Source organism: Hyla sarda, chromosome 9, assembly GCF_029499605.1.
Source record: "Hyla sarda isolate aHylSar1 chromosome 9, aHylSar1.hap1, whole genome shotgun sequence".
Lineage (NCBI taxonomy): Eukaryota > Metazoa > Chordata > Amphibia > Anura > Hylidae > Hyla > Hyla sarda.
Window position 1 is genome coordinate 17,068,486 of NC_079197.1, and position 14,261 is coordinate 17,082,746.

General features: G+C 45.8%; 1 protein-coding gene across 3 annotated transcripts in view; it reads left to right on the forward strand.

The window, feature by feature from the left end:
- The window catches only part of EEIG1 (estrogen-induced osteoclastogenesis regulator 1), a 73,030-nt gene that overhangs the window by 41,002 nt on the left and 17,767 nt on the right, over positions 1-14,261 (forward strand). For all 3 annotated transcript variants that reach the window (XM_056538944.1, XM_056538947.1, XM_056538946.1), the window contains 3 exons: positions 8,182-8,302; positions 10,048-10,077; positions 13,259-13,375. In XM_056538944.1, the coding sequence (XP_056394919.1) occupies positions 8,182-8,302; positions 10,048-10,077; positions 13,259-13,375 (268 nt within the window). The remainder of the gene's footprint in view (positions 1-8,181; positions 8,303-10,047; positions 10,078-13,258; positions 13,376-14,261) is intronic.

The window sequence follows — 14,261 nt, forward strand, 5'->3', positions numbered from 1 at the left end:
CTCTGCTGACGTTGTTATAATAATAATAACGCTTTATTTATTGTTGTCCTTAGTGGGATTTGAACCCAAGTCCCCAGCTTCAAGTCAGCAGTGCTAACCACTGAGCCACCATGCTGCCCTTAGCATACATCTGCTATGCACGGTTGCTAAAATGGACAGAGATGTCAGCAGAGAGCACTGTGCTCGTGATGTCATCAGTGTTCCAAAAAGAAAGAAATTTCCTCTGTTGCATTCAGCAGCTAATAAGTACTGGAAGGATTAAGATTTTTTAATAGAATAATTTACAAATATGTTTAACTTTCTGCCACCAGTTGATTTAAAAGGAACATTTTTTCCACCGGAGTACCCCTTTATAAGAGAAAGTGTGTGAGCATGTGTCAGTGTTGGATCTGTTTTCTACCTCCCTCCTCATACTGTGAGGTCGGACTTTGACCTTCTGTGATCCCTGAAGAATTTTAGGAATGTGTTGATTGGAAAACTTGTCGGTGCCTGCAGGCCCAGGAATCCGGTCGGTCCACCTATAACATACATCAGATCAGCGGCCTCTGTTTATGTTCTCACTACAGATAACGCTGGCATTTCATACATTTTCTATCCCCGGTGGCACACTGACAGGATTGTGAAATCCTGGGTCCTGTGTATCGTGACGTGTACCAGAAAGCTTTATCACTAATGTTATCTCTAAAGATAAGAAGTTGGAAAGTGCATGTACTTGGAGACACCTTGTATTTGCATCCACAATGAGTGGCCTGGAAAAAGGATTTCCTACCATACTCATGTGTTTGGCCTTTCCTTATGTGTGTTTCCCTAATGTGCCTGTGGTCCTTTGCCCTACCTGTTCACCTGCTAGTTTGCCCTGTGCTGTCCCTGTTTACCTGCTGCTTTGTACTGTGCTGTCCCTGTTTACCTGCTGCTTTGTACTGTGCTGTCCCTGTTTAACTGCTGCTTTGTACTGTGCTGTCCCTGTTTAACTGCTGCTTTGTACTGTGCTGTCCCTGTTTACCTGCTGCTTTGTACTGTGCTGTCCCTGTTTACCTGCTGCTTTGTCCTGTGCTGTCCCTGTTTACCTGCTGCTTTGTCCTGTACTGTCCCTTTTTATCTGCTGCTTTGTCCTGTGCTGTCCCTTTTTATCTGCTGCTTTGTTTTGTGCTGTCCCTATCCATCTCCTGTTTTGCCCTGTGCATTCACTGTTCACCTGCTGGTTTGCCCTGTCCCTGTTTATCTCCTGGTTATTCATGAGCGGTCCCTATTCACCTACTGGTTTGCCCTTCACGGACCCTGTTCACCTGCTGATTTGTCCTGTGCTGTCCCTGTTCATCTTCTGGTTTTATAATGTGACATTCTTGTTCATCTCTGTGTTTGTCCTGTGCTGTCCCTGTTTATCTCCTGGTTTATACTGGTTTCTGGGTTATACTGTGATGTCCTTGTTCATCCCTGTAGGTCAATGCTTCCCAACTAGGATGCCTCCAGCTGTTGCAAAACTACAATTCTCAGCATGCCCGGACAGCCGTTGCTTTGTCCTGTGCTGACCCTGTCCATCTGTTGGTTTGTCCTGTACTGTACTTGTCTATCTCCTGGTTTGCACTGTGCTGTCCCTGTTTATCTCCTGGCTATTCCTGTGCTGTCCTTGTTCACCTGCTGGTTTGCCCTTCACAGTCCCTGTTCACCTGCTGGTTTGTCCTGTGCTGTCCCTGTTCATCTTTTGGTTTTATACTGTGACATCCTTGTTCCTCTGTGTTTTGTCCAGTACTGTCCCTGTCCATCTCCTAGTTTGTCCTGTGCAGTCCCTGTTCACCTGCTGGTTTGTCCTGTGCTGTCCCTGTTCACCTGCTGGTTTGTCCTGTGCTGTCCCTGTTCATCTTTTGGTTTTATACTGTGACATCCTTGTTCCTCTGTGTTTTGTCCTGTACTGTCCCTGTCCATCTCCTAGTTTGTCCTGTGCAGTCCCTGTTCACCTGCTGGTTTGTCCTGTGCTGTCCCTGTTCACCTGCTGGTTTGTCCTGTGCTGTCCCTGTTCATCTTTTGGTTTTATACTGTGACATCCTTGTTCCTCTGTGTTTTGTCCTGTACTGTCCCTGTCCATCTCCTAGTTTGTCCTGTGCAGTCCCTGTTCATCTTTTGGTTTTATACTGTAACATCCTTGTTCCTCTGTGTTTTGTCCTGTACTGTCCCTGTCCATCTCCTAGTTTGTCCTGTGCAGTCCCTGTTCATCTGCTGGTTTGCCCTGTTTATCTCCTGGTTATTCCTGTGCTGTCCCTGTTCACCTGCTGGTTTGCCCTTCACAGTCCCTGTTCACCTGCTGGTTTGTCCTGTGCTGTCCCTGTTCATCTCCTGGTTTGTCCTGTTCTGTCCCTGTTTATCTCCTGGTTTATAGTGATTTCAGGTTTATACAGTAATGTCCGGCTTCATCCCTGTAGATCAGTGTTTCCCAACCAGGATGCCTCCAGCTGTTGCAAAACTACAACTCTCAGCATGCCCGGACAGCCGTTGGCTGTCCGGGCATGCTGGGAGTTGTAGTTTTGCAACAGCTGGTGCACCCTGTTTGTGAAGCGCTGCTGTAGAGTACTAGTAATCTGAGCAAATACAAGGCACGTACCACCTTGTCCACCAAGAAGACAAGAGTTTAGAAAAACACTTAAAGCAGATACATTTCCTTTTTTCTCTCTTTTTCTAAGAAGGTTTTTTTTTTTCTCGTAACAAGCCGCTTCCTTCCGCCATATCTTAATACCACTGCGGTTTTGCACAGCGATTTCTTTTTGCAGGAAGCGCGACTTTACCCCAGCCCAGATGATTCTGCATCTCCTGTCCCTGGTGTGCGGAGGGAGGCTCCGGCAGTCGTTTTCACCGGGTCCCCAGCCGCCGCTTGCATCACTTTGTTATCTCTGGATCACGAGCCGCGCCAGAGATCCTTCTCCCTTGTGTCTGATATGACGGCAAGATGGAGAGCAAAACAAGATCACTGCGAGCATGTGAGCCGGAGGGGCCCTCAGCACAGAGAGGACCCACCGCTGGACGGCCCTTTAACCATGATTGGGGTTGGCATTGTGAGAGTTGTAGTACTTTAGGTGAGAGTGTTCAGAGATTGCTGTACATCTGGTTGTTGTTATACAGAGATCACCTGAAGCCACAATATCACAACCATATACATTATCATGGAAGTATATACAGCAAGAGATATCCTATAGAATCACAGAACACCCACATATTATCTATCTATCTATTTCATATCTATCTATTTATCTCATATCTATCTATCTATCTATCTCATATCTATTATCTATCTATCTCATATCTATCTATATCTCATATCTATCTGTCTCATATCTATCTATATATCATATCTATCTCATATCTATCTATCTATCTCATATCTATCTATCTCATATCTATCTATCTCATATCTATCTATCTATCTCATATCTATCTATCTCATATCTATCTATCTCATATCTATCTATCTCATATCTATCTCATATCTCTCTATCATTGTTAATTTGTTATATCCAATATCTATCTATTTGTATATCTAATATCTATCTATCTCATATCTATCTATCTCATATCTATCTATTTATCTCATATCTATCTATCTATCTCATATCTATATCTCATATCTATCTATCTATATCTCATATCTATCTATTTCATATCTATCTATCTCATATCTATCTATCTATCTCATATCTATCTATCTATCTCATATCTATCTATCTATCTCATATCTATCTATTTCATATCTATCTATTTATCTCATATCTATCTATCTCATATCTATCTATATCTCCTATCTATCTATATCTCCTATCTATCTGTCTCATATCTATCTATCATTGTTAATTTGTTATATCCAATATCTATCTATTTGTATATCTCATATCTATCTATCTATCTATCTATCTATCTCATATCTATCTATCTCATATCTATCTATCTATCTATCTCATATCTATCTATCATCGTTATATCCAATATCTATCTATTTGTATATCTCATATCTATCTTCTTATTTGGATATCTATAGGGGAAGATTTATCAAAACCTGTGCAAATGAAAGGTGGTGCAGTTGCCAATAGCAACCAATCAGATCGCTTCTTTCATTTTTCAGAGGCCTTTTTTAAAAATGAAAGAAGAAATCTGGTTGCTATGGGCAACTGCACCGCGCTTCCCCTACACCGGTTTTGATAAATCTCTCCCTAGTCCTTGGGTGACAACCAATATGTCCTCCTTCCTTCCAAAAAATGGCTTCCTAAAGGGGTTGTGGCAGGACTGTCAATCATGGGGTATAGGTGGGATGTGTCAGTAGCGCCACTTCATCTCCTACTGTCTCCTTTCCTGCTTCTCCAGGGGCCGCCTTATCATTATAGTCAGCGACTGACCATGTGACCTCTGGAGGAAGCCACAGTAGGTGAAGTGATGCAATGCTTTCTTTATGTTACTGCCGCCCCATTCAATGTGATGTCTCCGCCGTGTAGACATTAATGTGAACGGGACCTTATATTCATATTCATTGGCGGGAAACTGCGAATATCAGTGGTCAGTGATGGGACAGTAATCGGATAGTAGTTGGTATGTACAGTTTGTAGTCGTAGTCGGGGGGGAGGGGTAAAACTATAATTTTAGTGCGCAAATAAAAATGATAGTTTTTATTAGGATCTAATGCAGGTTCCATGATTTACCTGAAATAGAAACTGAATATACGACTTGACAGAAGATTCTCATCCGCTGATAGGGAAGAGCAATTACTGAGAGAGTCTGTGGGTAACCGGAGGCTGCGGCCTCCCCCTCCCCGCTCTTCGCTCCTGGGCTCATTTTAATGGTCCTCACCCTCTCTTTATCTCGGCTTGTGCAGTCGGCTGTAAAGGAAGTTCTGCTAGATGTGGCAGCCCGGCCGCCCGTCAGCTGCATCACACATCACCGACTGCTGCTGCTGCCACCGCGCCGGTTTTCGGATCCGTATAATTAAAGCAGGAATTTTACCCGCAGTATTTCAGATTTGTATGTGTGATTGAATGTGTGATTATATGTGTGACTAGCATAACATTAAAACCACCTGCCAAATAGAGTGGGTCGCCATCGTGCTCTGACCTGCCATAAGACCTTAGGTGTCCTGTGGTTTCTGCACTAAGACCTCAGCAGATACTGTAAGTCCTGTAGGTTGCAAAACTGCAACTCCCAGCATGCCCGGACAGCCGTTGGCTGTCCGGGCATGCTTGGAGTTGTAGTTTTGCAACATCTGGAGGGCTGCAATTTGTAAACCACTGGCTGTCTGGGCCAACGGCTGTCCGGGCATACTGGGAGTTGTAGTTTTGCAACATCTGGAGGGCTGCAGTTTGTAGACCACTGGCTGTCTGGGCCAACGGCTGTCCGGGCATGCTGGGAGTTGTAGTTTTGCAACATCTGTAGGGCCCCAGTTTGGAGACTACTGGCTGTCTGGGCATGCTGGGAGTTGTAGTTTTGCAACATCTGTAGGGCCCCAGTTTGGAGACTACTGGCTGTCTGGGCATGCTGGGAGTTGTAGTTTTGCAACATCTGGAGGGCCCCAGTATGGAGACTACTGGCTGTCTGGGCATGCTGGGAGTTGCAGTTCTGCAACATCTGGAGGGCTGCAGTTTGTAGACCACTGGCTGTCTGGGCCAACGGCTGTCCGGGCATGCTGGGAGTTGTAGTTTTGCAACATCTGTAGGGCCCCAGTTTGGAGACTACTGGCTGTCTGGGCATGCTGGGAGTTGTAGTTTTGCAGCATCTGGAGGGCCCCAGTTTGGAGACTACTGGCTGTCTGGGCATGCTGGGTGTTGTAGTTTTGCAACATCTGGAGGGCTGCAGTTTGTAGACCACTGGCTGTCTGGGCCAACGGCTGTCCAAGCATGCTGGGAGTTGTAGTTTTGCAACATCTAGAAGGCCGCAGTTTGGAGACTACTGTTTGTCTGGGAATGCTGGGAGTTGAGTTGTAGTTGTGCAACATCTGGAGGGCCGCAGTTTAGAGACCACTGCTCTATAGCAGTGATCTCCCCCAACCAGTGCCTCTCCAGCAGTAGCTAAACTACAACTCCCAGGATGAAGGTTATCAGGGCATGCGGAGAGTTCTGGAGGGCCACAGTTTAGATAATGCTGCTCTGTTACAGTGATCACCCCCCCCCCCCAATCCCCCCAACCAATGGACCACCAAACTACAACTCCCAGCATTAGGGATTTCAGGGCATGCTGGAAGCTGTCGTTTTGTAACTGTTGAAGAGCCACAGGTTGGGGGATCGCTGCTCAATACTATCCTGTCGCTGCTCATTTTTGGGGGGGGGCATCTGGTAGGTGTTGTTCTAGGATGAAAAACCACAGAGGTGCTCACAAGACCCGCACTTCCTCCACTTGTCACATCTGTGGCTTCCACTACAGAAGTGACGACCTGCAGAGCGGAATCACATCCTGCCCATCTGCTTCACCGTGCCGAGGTATAAGGCCGGGTTCACACTGGGGAGACTTCGAGGGACGGACGGACGGCGATAGGACCCAATCAGTCAGCGCTAGGACCCAATCAGTCAGAGCTAGGACCCAATTAGTTGGCGCTAGGACTGCACTGACATTGCCGGTCCCCATAGACGACAATGCATTAGAATGGTCTTTCTCATTCTTTCAGCAGCGGAATTTCAGTGGCGTAGTGTGCACTGTGCTGTGGAATCCCATTGAAAGCAATAGGACTCTGCTGCATCGGAATCTCAGAGCGGAATTTGAAAGCGGAAATTCTGCAGTCTGATCCCGGCCGAAGACCTTGAACATTTTCACTTTGGAAAGCTGGGTACTATTCTGTTTGGGTGACGGCCATGTTGGTTGGTGCCCAGCTTTTCCAGAAACAGATAATCCCAATGGTATTATAAGTGGTTGAACAATAAGTATAGTGAACGAGCTCAATGGAGAATATTGTTACCTTATTAGGGTTTGTGCAGACAAGTCCAGAATGTGGCAGATTTGCATCAATATCCATAACAATCGCACCAGGTTTGTGCCGTCCCTTCACCGTATGCATTGGGAACTCTCCTGGCCGACATATACATAGAGCCCTATTACCCGACGGAGATAAAAACACAAGTGACATTCTGGCCTCTGTTTGCGTTTTTCGGCTGGATAGAAAAGCACAGGCTATTTCATAGAGCAGAATATAGTATGAAAAAATTATGTATAGCACCAGGGAGCCTCCAGCTGTTTCAAAACTACAACTCCCAGCATGCCCGGACAGCAAAAGGTTGGGGACTATTGCTCCAATGCAGTGTTTCCCAACCAGGGTGCCTCCAGCTGTTGTCAAACTACAACTCCCAGCATGCCCAGACAGCTAAAGGTTGGGGACTATTGCTCTAATGCAGTGTTTCCCAACCAGGGTGCCTCCAGCTGTTGTGAAACTACAACTCCCAGCATGTTCGTTGGCTGCCCGGGCATGTGGGAGTTGTAGTTTTGCAACAGCTGGAGACACACTGGTTGGAGACCACTAGAATGGACCATAAATATGACACGCAAGAATATTTATGGTCCACTCTAGGGGTCTCCAACCAGTGTGTCTCCAGCTGTTGCAAAACTACAACTCCCAGCATGCCCAGACAGCAAAAGGTTGGGGACTATTGCTCTAAAGCAGTGTTTCCAAACCAGGGTGCCTCCAGCTGTTGTGAAACTACAACTCCCAGCATGCCCGGATACCAAAAGGTTGGGGACTATTGCTCTAAAGCAGGGTTTCCCAACCAGGGTGCCTCCAGCTGTTGCGAAACTACAACTCCCGGCATGCCCGGATACCAAAAGGTTGGGAGCTATTGCTCTAAAGCGGTTTTTCCCAACCAGGGTGCCTCCAGCTGTTGTGAAACTACAACTCCCAGCATGCCCGGACAGCCGTTGGCTGTCCGGGCATGCTGGGAGTTGTAGTTTTGCAACAGCTGAAGGCACCCTGGTTGGGAAACACCGCCACAAAGTATATGTCAGGGAGCCCATCTGGAACTCATTTTACTCTGGGACCCTTTGTATGATGTCATGTTGGTGTGAAGCTTGTCTTACTTTGTTTTTACTTTTAATACTTTCCCCTTTTTTTTATTTATTTATTTTTTGACAGTTTTTTTTTTTTTTGGGTTGTTGCTTGTTTACTTTTCATGTTGCAGATCTGCATTGCCTGCTCCATCGACTAAACGTTTCACCTTCTGTCTCTTATCGCAGGGAGGAAGTACAAGAAAACTGCGTGCGCTGGAAGAAAAAGCTGACCTTTATCTGCAAGATGAGTGCCAACCCCGCCACGGGCGTGCTGGACCCGTGTATCTGCAGAGTCTCCGTCCGGAAAGTAAGCAGATGACAATGGTGACACAAATTATGTGTTTGGGGGGGGGGGGGTTGATGATGTGGCTTTTGCCTGAAGAGACTATTATGTCCGCTAAGCCTTAAATCTGCCCGTGCAGCCTATGGATTTAGTGCGGTGCTGAGGCCGTGTAATTATGCACAGAGGGGTTTATACCGTAGGATGACATCATGGCCAGATACACAAAGCGCGCATGTTGAGATTTCCGTGTAGACGGTGAGGTTTAGGCACTTCATGACGGTACTGGAGCCAGAACCAGTCTGACATACAAAATGGACATCCGAATCGTATGTAGGCGGCCATTGCACACATAGGTTTGGGGGAGCAGATCACGTATAACTTATATAGCACTGGAACAGCACCCCTAGTGGCTAATGTTAATTTTATTTTTTGGATAAAGAAGCACGTCAGGTTTTTTTTTTTTTTTTTTGCCCATATCATGCCTACTCCCCATCACTAGTCATACAGCGCCATTTGTTTTATTTTGGAACATCTATGCGTTTCATTACTCTAACTTGGTCATGTGATCACCAATTTGTGCTCAATGTGAGTGACAGGATGTCAGTCCTGGGTTCTGACTTCCTGCGAACTACGGGATGACCTCATCACCTGCTAGATCCCCTCCCCTCTCATATCTGTATACTGCTGCTATCTCTATATGATTAGTGTGTGATTGATATATATATATATATATATATATATATATTATAGTAGTTATACACCTCCTCTCTCAGATCTGTATACTGCTGCTATGTCTATGGGATTAGTATGTATAATACTTATACACCTTCCCTTCCAGCTTTATCTGTATACTGCTGCTATCTCTATGAAATCAGGATATATAGTAGTTATACATGTCCCCTCCAGCTCTATCTGTATACTGCTGCTTTCTCTATGAAATCAGGGTATATAGTAGTTATACACTTCCTGGTCAGCTCTATCTGTATACTGCTGCAATCTCTATGTGATCAGGATAAATAGTAATTATACACCTCCCTTAGCTCTATCTATATACTGCTGCTATCTCTATGGAATCAGAATATATAGTAGTTAAACACCTCCCCTTTAGCTCTATATGTATACTGCTAGGATCACTATAGATAGTAGTTATATACCTCCCCTCCAGCTATATCTGTATACTGCTGCTATTGCTGTGAAATCAGGATATATAGTAGGAGTGATACACCTCTCCTCCAGCTCTATCTGTATACTGATGTTGTTGTCTCTATGGGATTAGAATATATAGTAGTAATACACCTCCCCTCCTGCTCTATCTGTATACTGCTGTTGTTGTCTCTATGGGATCAAGATATATATTAGTTATAGTGGGTCTCCGTATCTATGTGTAGAGACTTGCTGAGTGTGGCTGCTCTGTGTATGTTGTGCGGTGTACGTCCTATGTGCGCGCTATAGACAAGGTGCTCGGCGTATACCGCGATGTGTGGGAGGTATTCTGTGTGCGTGTGTAGTGCGGGATGTAAGACATGGACTAAAATACACGCATGTTAATCCTCTACATCACTGCTCTGCAAACTATAGACCTTCAGATGCTGCAAAACTACAACTCCCAGCATGCCCGGACAGCAAACGGCTGTCCGGGCATGCTGGGAGTTGTAGTTTTGCAGCAGCTGTGCTCTATGAACCTCTTACTAACAGATTCCCACAGACTGTTCTTAGTGTTTGTTGATGGTGTCAGAGTGGAAATAATAATCTGTCTTTTCCTGTTACAGGAACTAAAGGGTGGAAAAACATATTCAAAGGTAAGCGAGCGGACATAATTCAGTCACCATCCCCTATCCCCCCGCCCCCCCCCCCCCCCCCACCGCATCACCTCTATACCCCTATATCTGTCCCGTCGGCTGACAATGAATAAGGGCCTTAAGGGGACTATTCATGCCACATTGGACATTTCTCTGGTAAAACCCCTGTATTACTGAAGTGTATGCACTGACTGGTGTCTGGTAGCGCCCCCTACAGTACAGGGAGGTATTACATGTTCTGTACTCTTTACCTGTATTACTGAAGTGCATGCACTGACTGGTGTCTGGTAGCGCCCCCTACAGTACAGGGAGGTATTACATGTTCTGTACTACTCTTTACCTGTATTACTGAAGTGTATGCACTGACTGGTGTCTGGTAGCGCCCCCTACAGTACAGGGAAGTACTACATGTTCTGTACTAATCTTTACCTGTATTACTGAAGTGTATGCACTGACTGGTGTCTGGTAGCGCCCCCTACAGTACAGGGAGGTATTACATGTTCTGTACTCTTTACCTGTATTACTGAAGTGCATGCACTGACTGGTGTCTGGTAGCGCCCCCTACAGTACAGGGTGGTATTACATGTTCTGTACTCTTTACCTGTACCAGGGTTAGCTGCTCCTTTGGACACCAGGTGAGGGCGGCTCCATGTTACTTTTTTAGGACACTGTGTACTGTACAGGACCCTGAAGAAGCTCCTGTCCTCTACATAGACAGTGATTACAGCTCCCAGCAGATCTTTATTACTTTTATATGTAAGGATTTGCTTTATCTATATTAGTTATCTACTTATTCATCTTTAATCCTCACTTTTTCCTATTTTTGGATGACATTTTGGGGCTTCAGAACCAATTACCAGGTTTCCATAGAGTTCTGGTCCCAACATACAATGGTTTCAACATACAATGGTCGTCCTGGAACCAATTAATATTGTAACTTGAGGGAGCACTGTACTCCGGGATATAAAAACGTATTCGCTATCCTAAGGAGAGGGGATAAGTGTCAGATTGCGGGGGGTCCGACCGCTGGGACCCCCGCAATCTCCTGTACAGTGCCCCGACTCTTCTCCTGAATGGGGCATGTCGACCAATGCACTAAGCTGTTGCCAACACTCACCCTCTTTGCAGCAGTCGGAGTCCAACCCCCCCCCCCCCCCCCTCCTTAGGGTAGGCGGTGAGTTTCTATATTCCAGAGATCTCCTTTAAGTTGATACTTTACGATATTATTCAGGTGGTTTTAATGTTATGGCTGTTCGTCGTATGAGAAAAATACATAAACCTTTCTCCTCCGAAGAATGTAGCGCTGCGACTCGTGTGCCGTCCAGGAGTCTGTTTGTTGATCTATTATTAGACCATTAGTCAGAGATTTCTCAGGTAAGGAGTCACACTATCGGGGATTAGTAACACCTATTGATTTTGTTAGGGAAGCCAAGCGGGAAGGATCGCTGTGCGGATTTCTTAAGTAGAACACGTGAGGAATGGCTGGGACATCAATCAGGTTAATATCGCACTGTCACAGCGCCGATCTGGAGCACGCGGACAACTCGCATGGTCAGCAGGGTGAGGAGGAAGCCGGCGAGAGGACTCCTTTGGGCCGAGCATCCTTTCTTTCGTAGCCCCTTCCTCTGTGGGTTTCCTGCCATGATGGTGGGATGTAGGGACCCCCTGCCAACAACGTGCGTGACGCAGGCTGGATGTGGTGGGAAAAAGTAGTAGGGCGGATGACAAACATGAATTATGGGATAATATGAAGCTTAAAGTTGTTTTTCTAAAAAAAAAATAAAGAAAAATAAAATATATATATATATATATTTTTTTAGAACAACTTTAAGCTTCAGCTGACAAGGGGTTAAGCAGCGGCATTGCTGGGATCAGTGGTTGCTCGCAGTGCGCTTTTATACCACAATGCTGTCAGATCAGGAATCAACTTCTAGTCCTCATGTAGGTGTTTTTCTGAACCAGGGTGCCTCCAGCTGTTGCAAAACTACAACTCCCAGCATGCCCGGATACCAAAAGGTTGTGGACTATTGCTCTAAAGCAGTTTTTCCCAACCAGGGTGCCTCCAGCTGTTGTGAAACTACAACTCCCAGCATGCCTGGACAGCCGAAGGTTGGGGACTATTGCTCTAATGCAGTTTTTCCCAACCAGGGATCCTCCAGCTGTTGCAAAACTACAACACCCAGCATGAACGGACAGCCAACGGCTGTCCGGGCATGCTGGGAGTTGTAGTTTTGCAACAGCTGAAGGCACGCTGATTGAGATAGAATGGATAAGAGCAATATTCTCGAACCTTTGGCTGTCCGGGGCATGCTGTGAGTTGTAGTTTTGCAACAGCTGGAGGCACCCTGGTTGGGAAACACTGCTGTAGTCTTATGATGTTATGATTGGAAACTGGTGACGCCATAGGCCAGTGTTTCCCAACGAGGGTGCCTCCAGCTGTTGCAAAACTACAACTCCCAGCCTTTGGCTCTCCTGGCATGCTGGGAGTTGTAGTTTTGCAACAGCTGAAGGCACCCTGGTTATAGGACTCCAGAAGAGATGCAGTATCTCCAAAACCAACAAACCCTCATCGTCATCTATGAGTTTTACACCGTAGATTCCACATGGGACTTACGTCGCATATTTTTCTGCATCATTTCCCAAATGCCTCCGTCCTAGGGAATCCGGTAGGGCAGGTCTAGCCTGTCTTACATGTATGCCACTATTTTGGCACACATAGCTGGCATGATGGTGTCGCAGCATTACGGCTCCATTGTATTACATTGGAATCAATCTGTTGGGTTTGACAGCAATATATAGGCCCAGTATATCTGTGTTATGGATAATAGATCTAAAATGAAGATCATTCTTCTAAAATGGTGGTTACATCCTGTACCCTGTGTGACCATCTCTTTTGGCACAGAGAAAATACGATGCAACGCTTACGTAAAGTAGTCTGCTAACCAATTAGAATGCTTAGAATTAGGATATATCTTGTGTGTGCGCTATACAATACATCAGAGAACCATTTTGACTCAATCGTGTGTCAGTGTTTTTTTCTTACGTGCACGTATTATCTAATTTGGCTCAGGACACCAACCTAGAGCGGTCACTTGGAACGCATCCAAAACATTTGTAGATAAAAGCCTATACTGTACTCTTCATGAACCTATATATTCATACTATGTTTAACCCTTTCCAGCTGGGCTTTGCCGACCTGAATCTGTCCGAATTTGCCGGTTCCGGATCCACGGCGCGCTGCTGTCTTCTGGAGGGATACGACACCCGGAACACCAGGCAGGATAATTCTATCCTAAAGGTATCATTCACTATCCAATAATCCCATTACACTGTGTAAGAATCTCCATCTGATTATTAATATAATTTTCCCTTTCCTGTTTATGATCCCAGTAATTTATGTTTACCCGTAATAAAGTCACCCATGATCTCCTACAATAAGAATTCACTAAGGTGACATTCGAGCCACTTTCCAACCCGTCCTGTCACTACGAACCAGAGATACCAGGCAGATATTAGTTTACGGGGTTCTATGGACATGGCTGAGGCATGTGGTATTATGTGCCTCATGTTTCAGAGATGTCATTCATTTGTAATGGGCCTATTGTCTGCACAGTCACCGCCTCTATTATCATCCCGTGTGTCTGTAAGCCGTTTCCTTCATTCTTATATTGCTTATTATACGTTACGCTTCAGACCAGATTTAAAGGGACATTAAAGGTGAACTCCGGGATTTAAAGGGACATTGATGGAGAACTTCGGGATTTAGAAGGACATTGATGGAGAACTCTGGGATAGCAAAACTTATCTCCAATCCTAGGAATTGGGGATAAGTGTCAGATCACAGGGGGTCTGACCGCTGGGACCCCCAGGGATCTCCTTTATGAGGTCCTGGCTCTCCTCCTTAATGGGGTATGTCGGCTACTGCACAAAGCTGCAGCCGACACCCGACCCCCCCCCCCCCCCACCATGTATCTCTATGGGAGAGCTGGAGATTTGCAGCGCTCCGGCTCTCCCAGAGAGATGCATGGAGGGGGTCGGCCGCCGATTCGTGCGGTGGTCGACGCGCCAATTCTTGAGGAAAGCTTAATTCTCTTCCAATGGATCCCAGTGGTCAGACCCCCACCGATCAGCTAGTTATCCCCTATCCTGCAAGGATGATGTTTCATCTTTTGCTTTGTGCCCGG